Source organism: Cervus elaphus, chromosome 16 (assembly GCF_910594005.1).
Source record: "Cervus elaphus chromosome 16, mCerEla1.1, whole genome shotgun sequence".
Taxonomy (NCBI): Eukaryota; Metazoa; Chordata; class Mammalia; order Artiodactyla; family Cervidae; genus Cervus; species Cervus elaphus.
Genome location: NC_057830.1, coordinates 32,882,049 through 32,908,253, shown reverse-complemented (window position 1 = coordinate 32,908,253; position 26,205 = coordinate 32,882,049). Strand labels below are relative to the sequence as shown.

The 26,205-nt window shown below is 39.2% G+C and overlaps 1 protein-coding gene across 8 annotated transcripts in view; it reads left to right on the top strand.

The window, feature by feature from the left end:
• Positions 1–26,205, top strand: part of NTRK2 (neurotrophic receptor tyrosine kinase 2) — a 388,291-nt gene that overhangs the window by 34,999 nt on the left and 327,087 nt on the right. For all 8 annotated transcript variants that reach the window (XM_043927526.1, XM_043927530.1, XM_043927527.1 and 5 more), the window contains exons 4-7: positions 2,551–2,625; positions 2,738–2,809; positions 7,165–7,233; positions 10,380–10,534. In XM_043927526.1, the coding sequence (XP_043783461.1) occupies positions 2,551–2,625; positions 2,738–2,809; positions 7,165–7,233; positions 10,380–10,534 (371 nt within the window). The remainder of the gene's footprint in view (positions 1–2,550; positions 2,626–2,737; positions 2,810–7,164; positions 7,234–10,379; positions 10,535–26,205) is intronic.

The following is a 26,205-nucleotide window of genomic DNA, read 5'->3' as shown; positions in this document are numbered from 1 at the left end:
GTTTGTCCTTTTCTTCTGCCAAGTGCATGAAAAAAGTATTAAAATGTAGGGCTCTCTGGAATGTGGTTTTTTATTGGGAAGTGACTTAGAACAGGGAGGTTACTATGGTTTTTACTGGAAAATGTTAGTGGATTGAAAATCTTGGGGGAAAAAAATATCTAAAGTGTGGTAATTTTGAAATATCTCATAAAAACTCATAATGTTAAAATTTGTTGTTTGGTAATCATGGCGGAGTCTGAAAATGTTTCTTTCTGTGTGAAGTAGAAGCAAAGGGAGTGAATCCTTCCTGCAAGTCTGTTATGTTCCAGGCCCCGGGTATTGGGGAGAGCCAAGCCCTTTGAGTAGAAGATGCTCCCCTTTCTTGGACGTTGCCTGATGTTGCTTTCTTATGTAACAGGAGACAAATTTATGTGGGTCCTTTTAAAATTATTTCTCTTTTGTGTGATTTGGTTCTCTCAGAACGTTTTTATTTTATTTCTAAAGTTTGTTTTCTCAGAATAAGTGTTTTATTTTATTTCTAACATTTATCTTCTAAAAATGGGTGTCCCAATAGTTACCATGTATTTTGATATCTTTTTTCCTTTTTTGGATTGAGCAGAAGGGACCTATAGATGCTATATCTTTTCCCTCATTGGCTATTATTTTTCTCATTTAATTAATGTTGTTAACAGTAGGGTTACATATTTGTTTTCAGTGTCTTAATTGGGATGTTATATACCTTAAATGTTTTGGAAAAGAAAGAAAAATCCATTCTAATACAACTTCCTGCATTGTCTATGGAGCTCCAGATATTGCCCATTCATTCTTCTATCCATCCATCCATTTGTCCATCCTTCATCCTTTAAGACCTACTTTGCACATGGTGCTTTGTTAGATGCTATGGTGCATGTTGTGGCGGTGGTTTAATTGCTAAGTCGTGTCCAACTCTTGCGACCCCATGGACTGTAGCCTGCCAGGCTTCTCTGTCCATAGGATTCTCCAGGCAAGAATACTGGAGTGGGTTGCCATTTCCTTCTCCAGGGGATCTTCCCAACCCAGGAATTGAACCTGGGTCTCCTGCGTTGCAGGCAGATTCTTTACTGACTGAGCTACAAGGGAAGCCCCATGGTACATGTTAAGAATTATAAAACAGGATCCAGCTATCTTCAGAAAGAGGTCATGATCTAAGAAAAGTGAATAGACAGATGCTGAGATAACTTCAGCACAGGGTAATTCCATGGTAATAGGTTTGATAGCTTTGTGTTTATATTACCAGTGATTTTACTCGTTGCAAGTGACAGAAATTTCAGATCAAACTTTCATTAGTGAAAACTAACCTCAGAGACAAGTGGATCCAAAGGCTTTAAGTGGCATTTTCAGAGTTCTCCCTCTTTTTATCTCTTAGCTCTCTTTCCTCCTGTGTGCTGACTTCCTTCTTGAACATTACCTTTCCCTGTGGTAGAAATATTTCTCATGGAATCCCCAAGCCTGTGTAATCTTTCAGCTAAGATCCCAGAGAAAGAGAAAGGCATGGTCACAGCATTCATCTTTTGATTTTAGGGAAGCTTCTCATTAGTCTAGTCAAGGTTAGAGCACATTTCTAAGCCAGTCATCAGGGCCAGGGGATGGAGCTCTCTCTGCAACCAGCATTCCCTGTCTACTCCTGTATTTGAAGGACTGGCAGATGGGGAAGAGGTTTCTACAGAGAATGAGTGCGTGCCTGCGTGCATATGTGCTAGGTCACTTCAGTCGTGTCTGACTCTTTGTGACCCTATGGACTGTAGCCTGCCAGGCTCCTTTGTCCATGGGACTCTCCAGGCAAGAATACTGGAGTGGGTTCCCATGCCCTCCTCCTGGGGAATCTTCCCAACTCAGGGATCGAAGCCACATCTCTTAAGTCTCCTGCTTTGGCAGGCAGGCTCTTTACCACTAGCGTCATGTGGGAAGCCCCTTTACAGAGAGTACATGAGGGCAATGTGGAATTTGTGAAATGTGGCTCCTGAAAGCAAAATTTCATTTCATTACTGACAAAAGCAGAAAGAGTGGATCCTGGGCCAGGAAAAGAGAGGGTTGGGAAGAAGGGATGAAGATAGAGAAAGGGGGAGGGGAATCTGCTTCCGTGTTTCCGGAGGTAAAAGGAAGGAGGGACTGCTACTCTTGGAAGGTAAGAGCAGATGTGACTTGTCTTGTGTGGTGATTCCAGCATCCCTGTGGCTGTCACAGATTGAAATGCTTTTGAGAGGTAGTGGATGCATTTGTAAGTTATTTTCACCTCTGTATCCAGGGGATACCTTGAGTGGAGAGGCAAACTGAACTTGTTAGTTGAAAGAGTGATAAAAATTTAATAAGAAACCTGATGGTCCTGTCATTGAATATGAAACCTGCTCCACCATGGTTTCTCCTTGATCACACTCGGTATTCCTCCCCTTGCTGTATTTAAAGTAAATGGTGGGGCCAGGTGGGTGAGGAGGGATCACCTTGAGCAGTCTGATGAGGTTGGATGAAAGTTACCTAATTTTTATGGATTGCCTGCATTGAGTCTTGAGTTTGCACTTTTTTTTTTTTTTGCAGTTACATTGCAAATCAGAAAAGATTAGAAATCATCAACGAAGATGATCTTGAAGCTTATGTGGGACTGAAAAACCTGTGAGTACTCAGAACTTGCATACTTTATGTCAGAACTTTTTTATGCTCTGTAATAGTCAGAGGGACGGGTGTTCATTAGTTCTAACATTCACGCCATTGTGTACTTTCTTAGGACCATTGTGGATTCTGGATTAAAGTCTGTGGCTCATAAAGCATTCCTGAAAAACAGCAACTTACAGCACATGTAAGTAAAGCTTGGTTCTTTTGCTTCCCAGGACCCAATTTATTCAGTGTTTTCCCCCTCTGTTTATTTTCCTCCTTTCCCAGCTAGAAATCTCCTTTTTAAAAGTTAGTATAGCTTCGACAATAGCTTAGAAACATTAGCTTTGATTTCTGAATAGCTTCAGAGGGGTACTTAGAACAGCCTACTTATTCCCTTTCATGAATTTCTGGGCCATTTCCATCTTGGACGGAGCAATAGGCCAACAGAAAGGAGTCTGATGTGAAAACTATGTCCTGTGCAGCGTTCTCGATTCTTTTCCTTGGACTCATGACATGTTCCCTGGAAGACATCAAACTAGTGGAATTGAAAGAAACTGACTTGGCCTTGGCCTTCACAGGGAACTAAAAATTGCTCATGCACTTTCTCCTACGGTAGGTCCTCTTTTGAACCTTCATTTTCTAAAAGCTATCTGCCGTGATTGATAAAAGTGGAGAAAAATCAATCACGAAACTTGCCAGAGGTTCAGACAATTTTAACAATAGCAAAGGCTTCCACTGAAGTCAGGGTGATGTCAACTGACGTCAAATGGAAATATAGACAGTGGGAATGCTTAGGCTGTTTACTGTTAAATCCTCTTAGACATGGCACTTAGTCAATAAGGTGTGGCCTTCCTAAGATGTTTCTTCATGAAGCAGAGGATTACCCACCCTTAAGCTCTGATTGTCACCCCCCACACCCCAAGTTTTCAACAGGAATTTCTGTGGGAGGACTGTTGCCTGCATTCACCTCTTGTGCTTTGCAGGTTCTCTGCAACAACACCTTATGTATTTCATAGTCTACAGTCTACCTGCAGAATTCTTACCTGCTTGATCTCACTTGATTTTTCTAACAGTTGGTAGGAAGGATCTTTCTGATTCCCATTTCATAAATGTATTCATAAAATCAGGTCTCCAGATGGAGAGTGGCAGAATTTTGATGCAGGGCTCATCTTGGCTATGTTCTTTTCGTAATAATACAGAAAATAAAATGTGTTTTGCATATAATGAGAGAATCATCCCTTGTAACATTTGTCCTCTTTCTTTGTCTTGGGTAGAACAGTTCCCTGACTGTTATTCAGGCCAGTCTATAAAATAAGTCATTCTCTTTGAGTAGATTGCCTGGACACTCCATGGTGATTTGTTGATCTTAGGAAAAACCTTAATTTCATCAAGCTAGTACAATGGCTTTATATTTCATAGGTGGCATTAATGATGAAGTCAATTTGAAAATAAAGTCTGTAGAATTAAAATGCAGAACTTTTGGAGAAAGGTGATAAAACTCCAAGGAACTTTCTTAACACATTTCATTTAGAGGCTTTTTGGCAGCATCTCTGTAGTTGGTTTGCCTGCACAAATTCTGGTGTCTTTACGTAGGCCTTGATAACGTAAACAAGAGAGAAGTTGGACACAAGTAAAAGGTGAAATGCTCTAATGCAATCACTTAAGTGTAATTAATGACCTTGGTGGTTATGTACTGGTATTTTCATTACTGCTGACTATAGATCTGAATTACTCAACGACTGCATTTGACGGGCTGTTTTACTACATCACTTCCCCTGACGTTATGATCTATATAGTGGGTTATGGTTAATTATGGTTTTACAAATAGATTTATTTATGACTCTACTGTGCCTCTTCTATTTTCCCTACTTTCCTTGTTCTAAGATATTTATATGAAAACCAAAGCCACCTTTTGTAATTTTTTTTAGGCTGATATATGGTAGAATAATTTTAATAGCATTCTCTGGGCTTTACTTACTTATTTAAAGTCAATTATTTGTTCAAGTCTCCCAAAGAGGTGTCATTTGAAAATAAGAAACCAAGGAGATGGACATAATATAGTTTTTTAAAAGCCAACAACTGGGAAATCTAATTATTGATCAAACTACAAACATTATTGGTATTTGTGGCGATTGTCAAATGGTAAGACAGCACGAAGTCAGGCTGATATTCAGACAGAAGTCAGAGTGTCAGTAAGCTTCAGAAAGTCACATGACAGAAGAGGCTTCTAATGGCCAAAATAGAAATTCATTTCAGCAGTTGGCTTTAGGAAGTGGCAGGGAGGAAGGGATTCATTCAGGTGTCTGTCTTTCGAGACCTGGGTCTCAACCTCTTCCTATGACTGAGAATTCGGGGCCCTGGTGTTCTTGATTTCCTGAGCAGCATCCTTAGTTGACTCTCAGCACCATGACTGTAAGGGAGCTGATAAAGATCTGTGTAGGAAAGGCTATTTCTCTCTACCCCTGGGATATACTGATTATCTCTCTCAGTTTTCCCAACAAAATAAAAATATTCACAAGAGCATCTGTTTCACTTTGGGCTTTAGGGACATTCAGATTGGATCCAGTCTGTTACTTTCATCATTCCTCTCCTACACTGTGCTTATTTAGTACACCACGCTGATTGTCCAGAGCCCCCTAGGACTGATCCCTGAGTTTATTTCTAGGTGCCTTTAATTCCTGCCCAGGCCCTGAGAACTTAGAAACTGTGAGAAAAACCAGTATTTGTGTTTTCCAGGGGCTTTGCAGAGGTGCTAATTAGCTCCTTTGCAAACGTTCTATAATCAAACAGTAAGAGGATTGTTGATTTTGTTTCCTCCCCTCCTCCTCCCTTTTGGCTTTTGGCCCCAGTAATAAGTATGGTTCATAAAACTCATCTTGTTCCCGGCTTTGGGCTGTGCTGCTAGCAGCTCGACAGGGCAGCTGCCCCTGTGCTGGCTTGCTAGCTGACCTGGAACTGTGATAATGAGTATGTCCTCTTTCTTTGCGTCCTCACTCCTCATTCTTCTTGGGAGGAAAATAAGGGTGTTTTTTTTTTTTTCCTTCAGAAGAATGGGGATTTGGGATGAAGATGAAAACATGTGTGCCTCACAGGCTGTGGTGAAGACACAGAGTAACTTGTCAATGTATTATACTCTAGTGAAACCCATTTGTAATTCACATTCCAAAAGAAAAGACTTATGTGGGCACATTTGACAACTTTCCTCTGGATTATTTTTTCATGTGGGTGAGCACTTTACACTCAGTGTGAAGAGAGAAGATGCCAGCATAGAAGAAAGAGGGCATCTTGGTGTGGATGAGAGGAAATCTCAATACAGAATTAAGCTGGAAGTGACCACGTGCCTTCTTGAATTATGAGCTGCCAAAGTGGCATTATCTTTATCCATCCACTGACTAGTGTTAGTTCATATATTAGCTCCTCCTGATCTTTAACTTCTCTCTGCAGGAGACTGGCCAGACATACCAGGAGACTCTGACCCATGATTTTGTGGGATGGACACGACCCACTAGCGTCAGGGCGGCCAAGATTGCTCCCCCTTAGCTCTCCCATATTTACCTGACTCAGCCCAGTGCTCACTTTGCTTAACTGGAATCATGCATTGAAAGGCTCATCACAAATTGTTGAAGGCTCAGCTGTTTTGTAAAAGCTAATATTTGTTTTACATTCATGTTACTTATTTAAACACATGTCTAGAGGCCCAAGCATTGCACCCTTTTAAAATAAATTCAACCAGTAAACAAATTCACAGGAGTCAGCTGCCAGTATTAGTGCTTTGAATTTCCCAGCTCAAGGTCTCATGGCTCTGAACACTGGAAACGGAAACTCCTGTTTCATTAAATGAAACTGTTAGTATATATTTGAAACATGTCAGCAAATTTGTTAGTATTTTTCAGTTGCAAATAGGACATGTTTTCATTATCTGGATGGTCCAAATCTAATGATATGTTGCTAGACTATTTGTTCTGGACAAAATCTGAGATATTATTTGTTTATCTGGTATTTTGTTTTTATTGTTCTCATTGTGAAATTGTTTGGTTATTTGGAAGTTATTTAGAAGCAAGCACATAGAGTTAATCAATAGGTATTATCTTTTTGATTAGGATGTGTTAAATTCAGTTAATATTCAAAATTTTGTGTGTCATGTTAATATTTCAGAATATTCATGATGCTCTTTATTTTTGAAGTATCTTTTCATCTAATGAGTTTTGCTTTAAATTTAGTTTAGTTTAATCCTCCTATTAATTGTTCAGAAGGCCAAATATCTCTAGGAGGTATATAACTTGGCTCAGAATATGGAAAAGAAACTTTTGGGTAAAAAAGAGATTTAAAATAGACATTATGAAAATTATAACTTCCCCACCCCAACTCCACTTTCAAGTGAGAATTATAGCAGAGGCAGGAAAAACTAAGCTATCACTCAAGGTGAAAGAAGATTACTGGATCTAAGTAAGGCAGGAACCATGATCAAATAAAATTATGTTTTGAAAAAAATTCTAAATACTTTATTCCTGAAATGTATGCTTGTAATTCACATTTAATGTTTTTGATTCCTTTCAGCAATTTTACCCGAAATAAACTGACGATTTTGTCTAGGAAACATTTTCGTCACCTTGACTTGTCTGAGCTGTAAGTAATAATTTTGTATGGCATTTGGGGAAAATAATTTCAAAAGGAAGTGTAATTAAGTATTTTTAAAAATAAGTGATGCTGAAGATCTATTTTTATATCAAAATTTGAAAATGAGTTGAAAAATGATTTCTTAATTGTGGGCTAACTTTTTTTTATTCCTTCACGAGAGTATGATTCAGCAGTAAAAAAATAGAAATCTCAATAGTAATATATCATTTATGATGAGTTTAAATGTTGTTTTTACATAAAGGACTTGTTTTCTAAAGGAGAGGAAAAGACAGGGGTTTTGTGTGAAAAATATGGCTACACATCTCATAGCATTGGTTAGGTTTTGTTCTGTTCAGGCCTTAATGGAGAGCAAATGCATTCAAGGAGGAAGTTTTAATACCAGTGGGCAAAACCAGCAGGCGCTGTTGGTTTATGCTCCAAATGACAGTGCCCACTGGCCCTTAGTGAACACTGGAGTAGAGACAACACTCTCCCTACCCACCTATCTTTGTGAGATTTCCTACAGGGTCGGTCACTGTGTTCAGAATTTATCCTCATGCCTAAATCCCCTTTAGGAAAATCATTGAAATTTATTCATCTTTGATAGCCAGCATTTCCAAGTGTGCTGAATTCTTATTTGTTTATTTATTTGGCTTTGCTAGTTCTTTTAGTTGGGATCTTTTAGTTCCGGCATGTAGGATGTAGTTCCCTGATGAGGGATTGAACCTGGGCATTGGGAGCTCAGAGTCTTAGCCACTGGACCACCAGGGAAGTCCTCTTAATTCTTGTGCTGTCACTGTGAAGCAAGTATAAACTGTTGACATTCCCCCACAAAGAACCCTAAGGCACAGGATGTGTGTGTCAGAAGTGAGCAAAGGTGGACCAGGTCTTTGAATACTAGGCAATAACTTTTTCTTAACCTATATGTGGCCTGGGATGTAGGGTCCACCCATATTCACAAAGAAATTGTGCAGATTAGAAGATGCTACTGGTAGAGCAATACCAAGTTAATGAGTTAGGTAATAATGAGAGTTGCATGGTGGCAACTCTTTTGGAATGAACATAATTCAGAAAGTGGCAACACTGGTTTTCTAACCCACCAAGAGTTTAGTTTAGGATGAACTGAGGCTTCTGTTGGCCTATTTTAGCAATGAAGCCTGTGCATGCGTGCTCAGTTGTGTCCACCTCTTTACATCCCCATAGACTGTAGCCCACCAGGCTCCTCTCTCTCTGGAATTCTCCAGGCAAGAATACTTTAGTGGGTTGCTGTTCCCTTCTCCAGGGGATCTTCCCAACCGAGGGATTTATCTTGGGACTCCTGCTTTGCAGGTGGATTCTTTACTATCTGAGCCATTTGAGTTAAGTTTCTAACTTAGGGATGGGCATACAAAACTTAAGGAAGATATGTGAAATAGAATAAGCTATTCAGTATAAAAATTTTGAGCATCACTGCACAGACTTTTCGTGATGGGTTAAAAATTGGATTCTGGTTTCATTTTCACATGTCTCAATAGTCTCCCTGTAGCATATTTGATCAATTCACTCAACAAATGTTAACTGTGTGCCTGTTACAAATCAAACTAACATGATGTTAGGCCATGGGGATGTAAGGAGAAAGGTTTGTGCATTCCAGGACTCTGCTATCCAGTGGAAGAGGTAGAAGCCTAAACAGATTAAGTCTAATCTGCTGTAACCATCACTGCAAAAGAAGCCTGCTCAGTGTGTGAGAGGAAGAAGCCAGCTGTCTGCCTGTGCTGTATGGTTGGATGAACACTCGTGTATTTATAATTGAAGATCCCTTTGCTTCTTTATTCCTTCTTAGTTTTTCATGGATTCAGAACACCAGGAAACAGCTTAGTTGGGGTTTAAACATTGTGGATTTCAACTGCATATTCCACACCTAGTAGTGTCAACTCTTATTTTGGTGTTGGAGGGATAATTGGAGGCCATCAAGCCAACACAAATTAAATGAGTATGCCTTGACCACATTTTCCCCAAAGAAACTCCTGGAAAAGTCTCCAGGGATTCCCTGAGATTCTTAGAATCCAACCAGAAAACCACAGGAGTAAATGATGTTGCAAAGCCCAGGTCCTGTCCTCAAGGAAATCTCAAGTATTGTGGTTAATGCCAGGCAGAGCCTACATAATGATTTTAAATGGCCTCATTTAGAGGCTCATTTCCATAAATGGAAGTCATCTTAAATAGGCCACTGAGTATTATAAAAAAGCATTTAAAGATTTTTTTCTTGTGGTTTTTATTTTCCTCTTGACTACTTCCTCCTTTACCAATCACAGGCCACAGGAGTCCAAGGCAGCATGGCTGAATGGTGGCTTTCTCTGTGAACACCCTCTGACAAGGGGCTAAGTAGTTCAGCCTGTGGCTCTGTTGCCCTTGCTCTCAGGAAACCTGAGCTTGGGACGTGTGCACGCATGTGTGTGTATGTGTCTGTGTGTTTTTCTGTCTGTGTGTGTGTATGTGTGTGAGAGAGAGAGAGAAAGAGAAAGAGAGAGAGATGTCTGAGAGCTTCCTTCCAGGTTCTGTCAGTCACATTCACTCCAATTTGACTTTCTTGCACAAAACTGGACTGTGATTGTGTCATTGTATACCCTCCTGGCACTCACACTTTTGTCTTGTATTCATAATCTCATTTTTAATTCAGATAAAATTGCTCTGCCCTCCACTGAAGTATGAACTTATTAAATGGTAACACGTGAATCTCTAGCCTGGTTAGAAGTCAGTATGTTGGTGTTCCTGAAAACGTGATGTTGGCTTCTTCCCTTAAGAAGCCACTGTTACGAAGGTAACAGTGTAATAACTCTGATAAATTTGTCATGGCATCTTATTTTCCTCCATCTTATGAGACATTGTTTTCTGTACTACATTATAGTTACTTCTGTTCCTATCTTGTTTCCCTATGGGTCTGAAAGGTCTTACATCACTCTGCACCCTTTAGCCTCTATGGGGCTGTTTACACATAGCAGAAGATCAGTGTTCAATTAATGAGTGAATAATAAGTAGTTATACTATAAAGATGGGTGTGTCTTCCACAGATTGCCAGCTGGAAGGCATTCATGTTATTAGTGCTTTGTTAAACACTTCTATAGCTAAAACTGAGAAAGAGAAGACTGATTGGATTTCATTTTTGTTCCATGTAGGATCCTGGTGGGCAACCCATTTACATGCTCCTGTGACATTATGTGGATCAAGACTCTTCAGGAGACTAAACCTAGTCCAGAAACTCAGGATTTGTACTGTCTGGATGAAAACAGCAAGAATATTTCACTGGCAAACCTGCAAATACCCCATTGTGGTAATATACCTTTGAATCAATGAGTTCTATTTGCTATTAATTATCTAAGTGCCATTGTGTGATAGAGAGACTGTGAAGGTTATCATCACCCAGAGTCTGTATATATGCTGTGGATGTCTCAACTGGGTTGGGCCCCTTTTGTGTGCAGTAGCTAAGAGCAACTTGGCTGAGCATTCTTTGCAAGTAGAATATTAATGCTCAGTGGATGATTTTAAGCATGCAGAAAACATGTACACTGTTTATTCCTTTGTTTCTTTCTTCATTCTTCTGTCCATCCATCCGTCCATCCAAACAGTGTCTGCTGAGAGTGTGGTACTTCACTAGCCATATACATTTGGTTGGCACCCAGGCTCTGTAGAGCAGGGGTCCCCCACCCTTGGGACTGTGGACCGCCCAGTTAGAAACCAGACTGCACTGCAGGAGGTGGACAGTGGGAGAGTGGTCAGTGCTCCATCTGCTGCTCCCCACTGCTCCCCATCACTCTGGCATTACTGCCAGAACTGCCCCCCCCACCTCCGCTCCCCACAACCTCACTCTGTGGAGTGATCCCTGGTACCAAAAGTGTTGGCTACTGTTGATGTCAAGGAAGGATCCCAGGGCATAATGTGTCCTGGCAGTGTGAGATCACACGATTCAATACAGAACATGCCCTTAAACTTGTCTTGTTGGCAGATGTCAGTGTTTCTTGGTAGGGCGCCACAGATGTGCCCTTAAACCTGCTTTCTCCATTGTCTGGGTTTGCAGTCTCTTTTAGTTTTGTCCCCCATTTTTCTCCCCAGCATTTGTACTTCCAGAATTTAAAAGGGCACTGTATCATAGCTCTGTGAGTGCCAGCATGTTTACAAGAAAGGAAAATCCAAGGGTTCTGGTTAGGATTTTACTGCTGAGGGCTCTTGGGACATTCCTCTGCAGTAGCCACATATGCATATTATTCCTCTGTTGAAATTTTAATCAGCCAACCAGTTAATCAGTTCACAATTAAATGTGATCTTCTGGCCCAGTGGCTGGTGACACAGTGGACTGTCATGTAGCACCTGGTTCTTGTCCGAGGGGAATCTGTGTATTAACCATAAACTTTCAAGTCTTCATGTTCAGAGGGGTCTATTGTTTGGAGTCAATTTTTATTTAAGGAAAATATAGCTGCTGCTCATTTTTAATGAGAATGTAATAAAGGAATGATAAACATTTGTTTCTTCCCCCAAGGAGTCTTAGAAGACAGCAGTTACTCTTTCCCCAGATTTTTGTTGTACCGAGGGCCCTTTGATTTCACAATAGGGAATAAAGCTTTGTCCCTTGTCAACTTCTCTCAGCTTTCTTTATGAGCCAATACTTAAAAAATAAAAAAAGCTTTTAATATCTATCTTTTCCTGATAACTGTTCTCTATTCTGGTATAAATTTGTACCACCAAGAGAAATCTCCTAGAGGGACAAGAAATTGAATGTTGAGTCACCTGGCCTCTTGGCTAGCTCCCAAGTCCCCATGGCTATTGTGGCCACACTGTTTCAGCAGCCACTGAGAGGGCAAAAGGGAAAGCATCTGACTCCTGCTCTGATTTCACAAAAGGCTCTTAATAGACGTCTGCTTTGCCCTTGCCTGAAACCAATTCAATTTTTTAAATTTTAACTTTTGACCATATTGTCTTGAGAACATTCCTGTAATACACCCACCCTAATGTGTTGTTGATAGACCATTGTGATTAGGGTAGGGGAGGGATAGGAGTGAATTGGTTCTAATGTTTCCTGACCAATTTGCCAATTTTTAATGTTTTTGAATTTGTTTCCTACAAATTAGTCAATGAACTCTGTGTATAAGAGTGAGGCCTTGAATCCACTGTCAGAGGGCATGTGTTTGGTTGATTGATTAGGACTGAATGATTACTTTTATGGTAATATTCACAATTAATTTCAATGTCAACAATGCTTTTCATAAAGCAACATTAGAAAAGATGAACTGATAGACTTTTTTGTATGTGTTCTTAAGGTGTTATGTTCTTTCTCTGCTGATTTTTACTTTCTTTCCAAAGGTTTTTTTTTCCCTTATAATTGCACAGATACTATTAATATAAACTTTGCAAAAATAATTTCCCACATTTACATATTAAACTTGTCTTTTGCTTGTTTGTGAGCATTCAGATCAGCAACCATAGATCTATCATATCTTTTTAACCCTTGTGTGCTATTCATGGTAAAATATATCTTGATTATGCTAAATTTTCCATATTGATGGGTATTTCCCATTTTATTACAAAAGTATTTCAACAAGTATCCTTATACATAATCTTTGTACATACATACAGAGGCAAAGCCTTTTCTAGAGTACAGAGTAGGAAACAGCATTTTTGGTTAATATGGTTTGTACATTGAAAAGTGATTGTACCAATTTATAGCCACCCTAGCAAATTGTACCTTATAGCAAGCTTCTTATTTTTTGTATCTCTAAAAAAAATGGTATGTCATTACTTTTTAGTTTGCATTTTCCTGATTGCTATTGAGTATCTTCTGTTTTTGGACATTGCAATTATTCTTCATTGAATTGCCTACTTATGTCTTGCCCGTTTTTCTATAAGATTACTCCTTTTCTTTCCTTTTTCTTTCACTGATACTGGTCATTGTTTTTTCTTAATTTTTGAAAGTTATAAATTCTTTATGTATAAACTATAGAAGGCCAAAATATTTATCATACATACTTAAACATATTTTCTGTAAGTATCCAGAAAGAATACCCAACAAGATGAGAAAAGATACTTTTACTTCCCTGTACTTTCACCTCCCTTCTCTCAGATTGTTATTATGTGGGATTTTATTTTTAGATTGCTACTTGATGTTTTTGAGGATTTACTATTTCTTTGTATGTCCTGGAATTTTGTATTCCACTACTTCCTCTTTGAGTGGTTTTTCTTTTTGCTGGAGTGTATCTTCTAATATTTCTTTCAGAGAAATTAAAAAAAAAAAATCTTCGTGTTCTTGCCCAGTGGAAAATCAGCCTGTATTTTTTCTTCTCATTGGAATTCACTGAGTGTAAAATTCTAGACTCAAGATAACTTCCTCAGGTTTTTGCAGATATCACCACATTTTCTCCGTGTTCAGTATTGCTGATGAGAAGCCCAATGCCAGCCTGATGCTTCTTTCTTGATCGGTAGCCCATGCTTTTCTTTTTTCTCTAGAATCTTCTAGGATTTTCTCCTTATCCACGTTATTCTTAAATGCTACTACAGTGTAACTAGGCGTGTGTGTGTGTATTTAAAATTTTATTTTGTTTGACATTCAGTGTACTTTTTCAGTGTGAGTATTCACATCTTCAGTCCTGGAAGAATTTTCTAATTTATTTAGTTGGTTATTTACACTGCTGGCTCCTCTCTCCTTACCTCTCACTCTTTTTATAATACTTTCCATCTGCCGGTTCTTTTGTGCTGCATAATGGGGGCCTGTTTACTCACTACTTTGCCCTTCAGCTATTTCTCCAGCTACTGAATTTTTCCTTCTGCCAATCAATTTTTAATTTCTGACATCGCTAGTGATGCTTTTTTTTTTTTTTTTTTTAATGATTGAAACACCCTTTTCCATACAGTGTTTCATCTTATCTCTCGGGTATCCTCAGTACCTAGCATGACTGATTTTCTCCTGTAAACTTCCCGTACTCATCGCTTCTACCTGGGGGCAGCAGCAGCAATTGTTGGATGCTATGCCTGAGGTGGGAGGGCCAGGGTGGGGTGAGGAAGGCTTATTCCTCTTGTCACTCCTGCTTGTTTTCTTAGCCAGTGGCTTGGTGGAGGAGATGCCCCACTGTGCCCTACAGTCTCAGGTCAGCACTGCAGCCTCCCTGTTTCGTTGCAGTACATACTCTTGTGTCTATTTGGAACTGTGCTGTTTTTCTTAAATTTCATTTCCCTACTTTCTTTTGTTCAGCAGTTTCTCATAGTTCTTATACAACGATACTATGGCTTCTCATTTTCCAATGTGGTTGTGTATTTAAAAAAAAAAATCGATGTAATTTCTAGAGATTTGAGATGAAAGGGAGAGGCTTTAGTCTGGGGCTTAGTCACATATTAATTTTCCTAACAACAGTTTCCCAACTTTGGTTCTTTAGGAGAAGTTAGACTGAGCATCAAATAGATTGTTGGATTTAAATTCTCTCTCTGAAATTCCATGTTGGATAAGTTGGATAATATCCTCAAGTCTTCTTTAAAACATGGATTAATGGTCAGTTGGCTTTTCTTTTAGGTCTCACCCTCAGCAAACTTTTAAAACATATCTATATATCTATTGTGTTTAAGTCACAGATTGATGGAGTTTATCTTATTGCCACTTTTTTTTCTTTTTTGATGAAACTTGTTAGCTAACTCTAAGAGTAACTCATAGAAGTATGAGCTTATGTAGTTCATCACTGTAAACCCAACAATTTGCCAGTAACTATGGCTATTGCATTTGGTTTGCAACTGGTAATATTTTAATTTCAATAAAAAAGAGCTATTGGGATTTTATTTCTTTATAAGGTGGGCTTTCTTTAAAAACTTCCCCTTTTAGTATTGTGTTGTGCAAGCATTGAGGAGAATGGAAAAGTTGGCTTACAGCTCAACATTCAGAAAGCTAAGATCATGGCATCCGGTCCCATCACTTCATGGGAAATAGATGGGAAAACAGTGGAAACAGTGGCTGACTTTATTTTTGGGGGCTCCAAAATCACTGCAGATGGTGACTGCAGCCTTGAAATTAAAAGATGCTTACTCCCTGGAAGGAAAGTTATGACCAACTTAGACAGCGTATTAAAAAACAGAGACATTACTTTGTCAACAAAGGTCCATCTAGTCAAGGCTATGGTTTTTCCAGTGGTCATGTATAGATGTGAGAGTTGGACTATAAAGAAAGCTGAGTGCCAAAGAATTGATGCTTCTGAACTGTGATGTTGGAGAAGACTCTTGAGAGTCCCTTGGACTGCAATGAGATCAACCAGCCCATCCTAAAGGAGATCAGTCCTGGGTGTTCATTGGAAGGACTGATGTTGAAGCTGAAACTCCAATACTTTGGCCACCTGATGAGAAGAACTGACTCATTTGAAAAGACCCTGATGCTGGGAAAGATTGAGGGCAGGAGGAGAAGGGGATAACAGAGGATGAGATGGTTGGATGGCATCACTGACTCAATGGACATGAGTTTGGGCAAGATCAGGGAGTTGGTGATGGACAGGGAGGCCTGGCGTGCTGCGGTTCATGGGGTCGCAAAGAGTCGGACACAACTGAGTGACTGAACTGAACTGAACTGTGTAAGCGTTATATGATAAACAGATTCTCTACGTTTTAAAAATTATTGGTTAATTTATTTTTGGTTGTGCTGGGTCCTTGTTGCTGCGTGAGGGCTTTTTCTGTAGTTGTTGCCATCGAGGGCTCCTCTGCGTTGCAGCTCGTGGGCTTCTCACTGTGGTGACTTCTCTTGTTGCAAAGCACAAGCTTTGGGTGCAGGGGCTTCAGTAGCTGTGGTTCATGGGCCCTAGAGCTCCAGCTCAGCAGATAATGGGCCTAGTTGCCCTGCAGCATATGGGATCTTAGTTCCTGGACCAGGGATGGGACCTGTGTCCCTGCCTTGGCAGGCACACTCTCAACCACTGGACCACCAGGTAAGTCCCCAAATTCGCTCCATTTAATAAGCAAAAACACATCCTCCATGGTGCCTGATGTATCCCTTGAACATAACAGTCACTTGATTAGTGTTTGCTGAATTGATCAATTAATAAATGCATGAACTGCATTATATTAATGATCAGATTGGACTAGATTTTGGATATAATGTTCCAGATATGTCAGTTAATTAGAGATGACTTAAACATTTATATTTTTCCAGTCAAGTTATTCCATATTTTAGCACTTTGCAGTTCCCATTGAAGTGTTTTGTCATTTTTGCATTTTGGAAGAATATCCTTTCTTCTTTCTCCTCTGCCCTTAGTGATTGAGTGAGCTCAGTAGGCAAGGCTGGGAAGTTGAACTGCACAGTTCTCGTTCCCATTCACAGCACAGTTGAAATGTCTCACAATATTTTTCTAACAGCCCCTCCTGCCGTGAATTACTGTAAATTTATTCATGCTGTGAAACATGTTGTGGTCTGTTTCTCCACCAAGTCCCTTTTAACCTTAGGAAAACTATTAATTACAAGGCAACAAAACATATTCATGCAAAATTTCCACATTAATCAGAAGAAAGGGGGTATTATGAGCAGTAGTTCTGAAGACAGAAACTGAATCACACAAGTGCTAGTGAAGAATGGTTCTTATTCCAGACTGTGCTGATTTATTACTCCACATAGAAGTGTTCTGGCTACTTTTTTTAGTGTTTTTCAATGACATTATTTATAACACTATATATTCTAAATTCTTGTACTTAGTTCCTGTACATTTGGTTGATCTTCAGTAATTAGTTTTGCAGTACAAACCTTTCTGTCTTTTCCCCTGGCTGGATGGAATTATTAAAAAACAGCATGCTTTATATTGTAATTTTTTTTTTTTGTACTGTAATTATGATTTAAATCTCTGGAAGAGAGTGTCTTCAGGAGGTGTTAGTAGTGGATGAAATGCTTGGTTCTGAGCAGGCAACAGATGTATTTAAAAGGCAGTATTCTTTTGGGTCAAAGCCCTCAACCTATTTTACTGGTAACTAGTTACCATAGAACATGCTGGCCCCACAGTGAATTGTTGTTCACTTCCTCAGTCGTGTCTGACACTTTGTGGCCCCATGGACTGTAGTATGCTAGGTTTCCCTGTCCATCACCAACTCCTGGAGCTTGCTTAAACTCATGTCCATTGAGTCTGTGAGGCCATCCAACCATCTCATCCTCTGTCATCCCCTTCTCCTCCTGCCTTCAATCTTTCCCAGCATCAGGGTCTTTTCTAATGAGTAGGCTCTTTGCATCAGGTGACCAAAGTATTGGAGCTCCAGCTTCAGCATCAGTTCTTCCAATGAATATTCAGGAGTGGTTTCCTTTAGGATTGACTGGTTTGATCTCCCTGCAGTCCAAGGGACTCTCAAGAGTCTTCTCCAACACCACAGTTCAAAAGCATCAATTCTTTGGTGCTCAGCCTTCTTACTGGTCCATCTTTCACATCCATACATAACTACTGGAAAAACCATAGCTTTGACTATATAGGCCTTTGTAGGCAATGTAATATCTCTACTTTTTAATATGCTGTCTAGGTTGGTCATAGCTTTTCTTCCAAGGAGCAAGCATCTTGTAATTTCATGGCTGCAGTCACCGTCTGCAGTGATTTTTGAGCCCAAGAAAGTAAAGTCTGTCACCGTTTCCTTTTTTCCCCCACCTATTTGCCGTGAAGTGATGGACCAGATGCCATGATCTTCATTTTTTGCATGTTGAGTTTTCAGCCAGCTTTTTCACTTTCCTCTTTCACCTTCATCAAGAGGCTTTTTAGTTCCTCTTCACTTTATGCCATAAGGGTGGTGTCATCTGCATATCTGAGGGTATTGATATTTCTCCTGGCAATCTTGATTCCAGCTTGTGCTTCATCCAGCCTGGTATTTTGCATGGTGTACTCTGCATATATGTTAAATAACCACAGTGAATAAAAGCTGATAATTCCAGTTGAGGGTTGACTGTCTGTGTAGTTATCATATAAGACACCCTTAATGGTCCCATGGATTGAAATTAGGTTTGCCTTTGATTTTTTCATTATTTGTAATGACAATTTCAATTTTCCACTTTACCAACCTTTGGACTTTTAGTGTAGAACCTCCTTATGATACATCAACAAAATACTATCTATGTTGTGAAAGGTTGGGTCACAGGTGTCCAGGAAGAGAGGCCTGTTTCCTTGAGGTAAACTGATGTTAATGATTTATTTTTTGTTTACTTTTGTTTCTACTATAATTTATAGTATGCATATTTCTTTAGCATATATGTATATACTCCTTTTGTTTGTTTTAAACCAGGAAAACAGACTGATAGTAATTCAGCATTGTTAGCATTCACAGAAGATGAAATGCTATATTAATACTCCATGTATAATTTAGATTGGTAAACAACTTTATTTCCCTGGCATCTTAGCTGGGTTGATATTTTTTTTCTGAAAAACATTTACAAAGTCTAGTTTACTGCTTTGCTTCCTTTTATTAGAGACTGGTTTTTATCCTCTAAAATACAGCCAGCCACACAGTGGACCGTTGCTTTTCTTTATCTTCTTAGAAGGCAAATAAAGCTGTTTTTTCTAAGCTGTCAGCAGCTGTTCAGATTTTTGTTTTTAGAAGTTTTGTGGTTGCTGTCACTGTCATGACAGCTCACAGAAGCCTAGAAGCACAGCTTCTCATTTGAGCTTGGAAAGTCACTTTGCTAATTTTCTGTCATTTTTGCAACCAGGTGTAAAGCAGCCACTTCTAAATAGGTCAGGCTCATTTTGGCTTCATTCCTGGCAGTGAAATATATATGCTTAGGGGACACAAAAATAGGAAGATATGCCAAGAAGATAGAAAGTGAGTGGAGAGAAGACAGAAAGCAGGCAAAAATCATAATTTACTTGAATATTTTTATACCCATGGAGTGATGATCTAATAAGAAATGAACAGAGCTAAGGCTCACTAAAATGAGGTGGAAAAGAACATAATCCAGACCTGCAGATGGATATTGAAATTAAAACCCAAACTTGACCCATCTCATTTATTGCAATGTTGAGTTGATATTTCAAAAAGTGTAGAAGTTAGTTTTCCTCAATTATTAGGAATTGAAAACACACATACTTTGAATTAGTGATCTAGTCAATATCATCAACTTTCAAGAAGTGTGCACCAGTATATGAAGCAGTGTCAATGGTTGTTGACCTGGATGTGGCTGAAAGGACATACCAGCTAGCAGACCTCAGCAGAAAATCATCAGCTATCCAGTGAAAAGGCTGACTTTCTTTAGATCTGTGCTTCCCAAGCTGCTTTAATGTGCATGTGAATCACCAGCAGTTCTTGTTAAAAAAATTGCTTCTTGGAACTTCCCTGGTGGTCCAGGGGTGAGGACTCCATGCATCCATTGCAGGGGGCATGGGTCCAATCCCTGGTCAGGAAACTTAAATCCTGCCTGCCATGCAATGCAGCACCACCACCTCCCCTCCCCCCACCAAACTGCTTCTTTTCCAGCAGGTATGAGTTGGGGTCTGAGAGTCTACATTCTAACAAATATCTTGTTCCATACACTATACTTTGAGCGGCAAGGGTTTAGACGTGGGTCTTGGATTTTTGCTTGTACAATTATTTATTCTTGACCCTGACAGGAACTTGAGTCAACATCTAGTCCACCAAACTTTTCCCACCCTACATTCTGTGCAGCTTTTAAGTCCTTGAGATGCTCTGTGTATGAAAAAATAATCCAAGATTAAAGAAAGAAAGAACTATAGAAAATTCTATAACTCTGATGTTCACTATGTGCATTAGTATATTAAAAGCTAAGAAATCCTGCTTTAAAAGAACCATTTAACTTCCGTTGATCTTATAGCCCCCATGATTGTTTGAGTACATTTCATTTCTTTGTGATATTATGCTATGGCTTTGTTATTTTTATTTGAAGAAATCTGACAAAATGTAAAATATACACATCTTTAAATCCAGATGTACCAATTAAAGCTAAATATTCATATTAATGTTGGTAATAACAGTAATCTTGCTTGCTTGCTTGCTTAGTCACTCAGTCCTGTCTGACTCTGTGACTCTTTGGACTATAGCCCAGGCTCCTCTGTCTATGGGATTTTTCTGGAGAATACTGGGGTGGGTTGCCATCTTCTCCTCCTAGGGATCTTCCTGACCCAGGGGTCAAACCCACATCTATATCTTCCACATTACAGACAGGTTCTTTGTCCACTGAGCCATTGGGGAAGCCCAATAACAGTAAATCAGTTCAGTTCAGGCGCTCGGTCGAGTCCGACTCTTTGCGACACCATGGACTGCAGCACGCCAGGCCTCCCTGTCCATCACCAACTCCTGGAGTTTTCTCAAACTCGTGTCCATCCAACCATCTCATCCTCTGTCATCACTTTCTCCTCCTGTCTTCAATCTTTCCCAGCATCAGGGCCTTTTCAAATGAGTCAGTTCTTTGCATCAGGTGGCCAAAGTATTGGAGTTTCAGTTTCAGCATCAGTCCTTCCAATGAATATTCAGGACTGATCTCCTTTAGGATTGACTGGTTGGATCTCTTTGCAGTCCAAGGGACTCTCAAGAGTCTTCTCCAACAGCACAGTTCAAAAGCATCAATTCTTTGATGCTCAGCTTTCGTTATAGTCCAACTCTCACATTCATACATGACTACTGAAAAACCATAGCTTTGACTAGACAGACCTTTGTTGACAAAGTAATGTCTCTGTTTTTTAATAAGATGTCTAGGTTAGTCATAACTTTTCTTCCAAGGAGCAACGGTCTTTTAATTTCATGGCTGCAGTCACCATCTGTAGTGATTTTGGAGTCCAAAATGGTAAAGTCTCTCACTGTTTTCACTGTTTCCCCATCTATTTGCTATGAAGTGATGGGACCAGATGCCATGATCTGAGTTTTCTGAATGTTTAGTTTTAAACCAGCTCTTTCTCCTCTTTCACTTTCGTCAAGAGACTCTTTAGTTCTTCTTAAGTTTCTGCCATAACGGTGGTGTCATCTGCGTATCTGAGTTTATCAATATTTCTCCCGGCAATCTTGATTCCAGCTTGTGCTTCACCCTGTCCAGCATTTCTCATGATGTACTCTGCATATGAGTTAAATAAGCAGGGTGACACTATACAGCCTTGACGTACTCCTTTCCATATTTGGAACTGGTCTGTTGTTCCATGTGCAGTTCTAACTGTTGCTTCTTGACCTGCATACAGATTTCTCAGGAGGCAGGTCAGGTGGTCTGGTATTCCCATCTCTTTCAAAATTTTCCAGTTAGTTGTGATCCACACAGTCAAAGGCTTTGGCATAGTCAATAAAGCAGAAGTAGATGTTTTTCTGGACCTCTCTTGCTTTTTCAATGATCCAGTGCATGTTGGCAATTTGATCTCTGGTTTCTCTGCCTTTTTTAAATCCAGCTTGAACATATGGAAGTTCATGGTTCATGTACTGTTGAAGCCTGACTTGAAGAATTTTGAACAATACTTTGCTAGTGTGTGAGATGAGTGCAATTGTGTGGTAGTTTGCACATTCTTTGGCATTGCCTTTCTTTGGGATTGGAATGAAAATTGACCTTTTCCAGTCCTGTGGCCACTGCTGAGTTTTCCAGATTTGCTGGCATTTTGAGTGTAGCACTTTCACAGCATCATCTTTCAGAATTTGAAATAGCTCAACTGGAATTCCATCACCTCCACTAGCTTTGTTTATAGTGATGCTTCCTAAGGCCCACTTGACTTCACATTCCAGGATGTCTGGCTCTAGGTGAGTGATCACACCATCATGATTATCTGGGTCATGAAGATCTTTTCTGTATAGTTTTTCAGTGTATTCTTGCCACCTCTCCAGTAACAGTAATAGCTAATACTTATTAAGGGCTTTATATGCACTAGACTTTATCTGGAATATTTTCCATAGTATCTTATTAGCCATCCTAAAAGCTCTAGAAAGTAGGTGTCATCAGTATCCCTATTTCTAGATGATGAAATGAAAGCTTACCAAGTATTACGAATAAACAGCTAATGAGTGAGTCTGGTTCTCACTGACATCTGTCTGTCCAGGGCCTTAACCAATACATTGATGAGCTGCCTCCTTTTCTGGGCTCTTCCAGGCCTCAGAGCTGCCTGTATGTCCAGACAGCTGGTCATCTCTTATCTCTAGTGAGGTTTCTCCGAGTGCAAAGGAAGACAGCCCTGAAACTTAAATCAGGATCCCATTACTGTAGCGCTGTAGGCTCTTGGAGGCATTGCTGAGCTTTGCTCTGTACTTGTGCTGATTTCAAATCTTATTAAGCCAGGAAGTAGTGCCTGGCAAATGGTTTATCCTGCCTTGGCTATTCATGCTTCCCAATTCATTTTTATTGTGCTAATTAAACCTCAAGTGATATTTCAAGTACAGATTGTTTTTTCCATTATTGAGTCTTTGGCCAGCATATTAATGCTGTAGAATTAACGTGAGTCAGATGCTTACTCATTTGTGGAAGACTTTACATTTAAAAGATCTAGACTTGGCCAATTTTTCACAGATTCCTTTGGAAACTGCTATGACAGGGTGATACAATTTCTCTGTAAATAAAGGAGATTCACTCTTCCTTCACAAATAGATGTATAAGTATTTTTTAAATGAACCAAATTCCCAGATTATGGATATGTATTGGTATTTATAGTCTGTGCTAAAATGGATATATGCAGTCTGGGAAGATAATGTGTTATATGGTGAACACCTTTGTCTTGAGTTCAAATCCCAGGTACTTAGGCAACTTTGGAAGAGGTATTTGACTTTTCCAAAACTCACATTCTTTATTAATTGAATGAGAATAAATACTTCAAGTTTGGTTGTAATAATTAAATTAAACAAAAATATAAAGTACTAGATAAGACTTCCTAGTACAGTGAATGCACAATAAACATTATTGCTAGTACTGTAATTAAGCAAACATTTTTAGAATTGTAAATCATGGAAATTTCAACTTGAAGGAAAAAAAAAACATAGTAGATTTTACAGGGGAAATTAAGGTTATGGTGTAGCATTCTCTGCTGAGAATCTTTATTTTAACCTCTTTTGTGCTTGAAATTTCCACACTGTTAGATACATTTGTAAAAGGTAAGAGGTTTACACCACTGGTTTATGTTTGAGGTGCCAGGAAAGGTGTCTGTTGATGGAGCCAGCTAGTGAGGAGCTCAGACCTCAAGAACAAGCACCATGGCAAGCCCTGGCTCTGGGGTTTTTCCGGACTCAGCAGATTAATCTGTAAATATAAGAAAATGGGAGAGAAGTCAGCAAACCTTTGTGGTTTTGCAGTTGCAAACTGGGAAGTAGATGGATGACTAGTAACTGAGTGAATGCTGAAAATACTGGTTACCAAGTTAGCAATGGGGAAAGCCAAGAGGAGAGCTTGGTTTATAGGGCAGAACTTCTACCAGGCTCAGAAAGTGAAGAGTTCAGTGTAACACTGAATACAGGAGAGTGGTTGAAAGATTTTTGCCCCATACATCCAAGGTGTATATGGACTAGAAGTTTATTTTCTAAAGAGGATATAACAAAGATCATGAGGAACTCCAAGTGGAGTTGAGGCTGAGAGAGTCATAGAATGATGGGTTTACATACAGCTGTTTGCTTTACACCACTTTGCTTTTCTAAAAGAAATCTGAAGAGGATTTTTGCTTGTACAAAGCAAGGTGAAGAGCAAAAGTGGCATTCAGCATTTGTTTTGCATGGAGCTGTTAAGAGGCAGCGGGTACCCTGAGCAGTGGGAGTAGCACCACCAAACTCCTTCCTGGGAACTACACTCAGCATCTCATCAAGTCACTATAGCTTTGAGATGTGTCTGTGAGAATTTATGCTTTATCTTGATTTATTCTGTGCTAAGGTTACTGCTTCTTTGCTTTATGTCATTTCGGCTTTCAAAAGGTTTCATAGGAAAGTTCTGTTTTCAAATAGCCAGTGCTTAGTCGTTCAGTCATGTCTGACTCTTTGCAAACCCAGGTTCCTCTATCCATGAGGATTCTACAGGCAAGTATACTGGAGTGTATTGCCATCTCCTTCTCCAGGGGATCTTCCCAACCCAGGGATCGAACACAGGTTTTCTGCACTTTGGGCAGATTATTTACTGCCTGAGCCACCAGGAAAGCCCAAGAATACTGGAGTTTTGGGTAGCCTATCCCTTCTCCAGGGGATCTTCCTGTCCCAGGAATCAAGCTGGGATCTCCTTCATTGCAGGTGGATTCTTTATCAGTAGAACTACCAGGGAAGCCAGAGAAACCTGTATTTCTACTTTTCTTCCTCTTCTGAACAGGACATTGGAAGAGCATTATCTGCATAATCTGACCAATACCATCCGGAGAAGGATTTAAGGATACTGATTCCAGGTGGTATCCATTAAAGAGGCCGATAATAGTGAAACTCTACAATGATACTGGCAGTTAATATGTAATGATTCTAGTGCCCCATTCTTAAAGTTTAAAGAATAGCCAAAGATCACAAACTGTTTGAGAAAAGCTTTTATTAAAGGCAGATACAAAACATCCAAAGAAAGAAAAAGTTGTGAGAAACAAAGTTGATTTAGACAGAAGAAAAATTCACAAGAAATTATCATTAATGTCTCATAGATACTAGGGATTAGAATCTCTTCTTGCTTCCATGAAATAAACACAAGAGTGTTAAATAATAGCAGACCATTCAGGAACAACAACAACAAGCCTTGGAAACTATAAGTATGACAGAAATGAAAATATCAAGAGAAAGCTTGCAAGGTAAATCTGAGGAAATTTCCCCATAAATAGAGCAGATTAAAAAAAAAAGACAGGATACAGGAAAGAAAGGTTTAAAACAGATGGGTTACCCAATAAGTCTGATCACTAAATGCAGATGTAAGTGGTGAGAAGGCATTACATCATAGTTGAATTGACATCATTTTTGCCCTTTCTTAGTGGTTCTTATCACAGTACTGCATCCTATATTTAATGCAGTCTTAAATTTGATAAAATATAACTAATACAGTGCTTCAGATGTCAGTAAGGTTTATATAGTTATAGTAAACTTCATGTTTACATTGAGACAACAAAACTTCATAGCATTTGGCAAGATATGAACATAGAGTGGTGTGAATGTGGTATGGGCATGTAGGAGAGCTGTCTTTTTGTATGAGCATGAGCCTAGTTCTCATCTTCCATGGTGAGAGGCCAGTAGATAATGTTAAAACAGAAAAACCAAGAAGCAGCAATATAAGCACAATATTTAGTGATACAGAGATCAATACCCAAAAGGAAGTTAAAAGAGATGAAATGAGTGTTTCTGGGGAACAGGAAATAATGCCATATGGGTACTATTTTTCACATGGTAGTTTGAATATTTTCTTTTCTCCCCCTGTGTTTGTAGTTGTTATATTTTTCCTCAGTTTTATTGAGATATGATTGGCAGACAGTACTGTATAAGTTTAAGGTGTACAGCACAATTTGATTTAAATACATCATGAAATGATTTTAACAGTAAGTTTAGTGAAAATCCATCATCTCATATAGGTACAAAATTAAAGAAATGGAAACAGTGTTTCCTTGTGTTGTAAATTATATCTCTAGTAGTTACTTCTAACTGCAAGCCTGTACCTTTTGACTGCTTTATTCACTCTCCTTCCACACTCCTTCCACCCATCCCCAGCACCTGGTAACCACAAATCTGATCTCTTTTTCTATAAGTTTACTTTTTTTGTGTGTTTTTCAGGTATAAAGAGCCTACAATACTCTATTAGTTTCAGATATACAACATAGTGATTCAATATTCTATACATTTCAAATGATCACCATGCTCAGCCTTAGTTATGTTACCATACAGAGATATTACATAATTATTGACTGTATTGCCTACACTGTCCTTTTTGTACATTTCAAACCTATCAGTATTTTGCAACTGGAAATTTGTACCTCTTAATTTCCCTCACCTATTTCTTTCCTCTCCTACCCCACTCCCCTCTGGCCACTATCTGATTGTTTCGTATATCTGTTTTTTTGTGTTTGTTTAATTTGCTTTGGTTTTTAGATTCCACCTATAAGTGAAATTATACAGTATTTG